The sequence below is a fragment of the Seriola lalandi genome, unplaced genomic scaffold, assembly GCF_002814215.2.
Source record: "Seriola lalandi dorsalis isolate HSWRI2012SDOR001 ecotype SW California unplaced genomic scaffold, Sedor1 jcf7180001979539, whole genome shotgun sequence".
NCBI classification, from domain to species: domain Eukaryota; kingdom Metazoa; phylum Chordata; class Actinopteri; order Carangiformes; family Carangidae; genus Seriola; species Seriola lalandi.
In genome coordinates this window covers 1-958 of record NW_019450205.1, presented here as the reverse complement: position 1 = coordinate 958, position 958 = coordinate 1, and the positions used below count along the sequence as shown (strand labels likewise).

Here is a 958-nt window from a genome sequence, read left to right as displayed (position 1 = left end):
GGTCATGGTCGGTTTGAATGTTTTGAATGAGGAGGTTGATTGAAGGATGTACATTGTCATCTGCTTGTGTTGTGTGTGGTAACTGTCCATTATCCCTCAACCACACACACTCAGGCGCTGTTGATTGCTCTGTGTGTGTGTTTTCCAGGGTCATGCCATAGATGATATTCCCCCAGAGGTGCTGATAGACTGTGCGCAGCTAGTGAAAAACAACAGCATCCAAGGTAAAGATCTGCCAAACACTGAATCTGAGAACAAGCCACAGCTTATCAAAGTGCATCAGATCTGCTGAGTGTTTTTACTCTGAAACCTGTGTGTTGTGTGCGGACAGGTTGTAAGATGAACAACATCAACGTGGTTTACACACCGTGGGCCAACCTGAAGAAAACCGGAGACATGGATGTAGGACAGATCGGCTTCCATCGACAGAAAGAGGCGAGTAAACCAGCACTGAAATAAAAAACACTCAACTGTTAGACAGTGTAATAAGGATGTAACAGACTTTTATCGAGCTAAATGAACGTGTCATGTTTAAAGAAATGCATTAGCTCACTCTGATTTTCATATTTACATAAATGAATGGGAGCAATCGGCCTCATCTGGAAAGTAAAACACAATAGAATCTCAGCACAAGTTTTAAAACATATTTACTGCACATTGTCCTCACTCTGCTTCATGTATTCCACATCACAAGTGTTTTATTTATCCTCTGCTAGCAGTTTTAAGCCTTTGACGCCTGTGCTGTGTGTCACAGGTGAAGATCGTGGCGGTGGAGAAGAAGATCAATGAGATCGTAAACCGTCTGGAGAAAACAAAAGTAGAACGCCTCCCCGACCTGGCGGCAGAGAAAGAGTCGAGAGACAGAGAGGAGAGGAACGAGAAGAAAGCTCAGCTCCAAGAACAGAAGAGGAGAGAGAAGGAAGAGCAGAAGAGGAAAAAAGAGATGGAGGATCTCAGG

The 958-nt window shown here is 43.9% G+C and overlaps 1 protein-coding gene across 1 annotated transcript; it reads left to right on the top strand.

The window, feature by feature from the left end:
* Positions 1-26: 26 nt before the first annotated feature.
* Positions 27-952, top strand: LOC111658448 (coiled-coil domain-containing protein 25-like; the record flags this gene model as incomplete). Its single annotated transcript, XM_023410988.2, has 3 exons — positions 27-224; positions 332-435; positions 755-952. Coding segments are annotated over exons 2-3 (294 nt in total), but the record flags the coding sequence as incomplete, so codon positions are not given.
* Between the last annotated feature and the right edge of the window lie 6 nt (positions 953-958).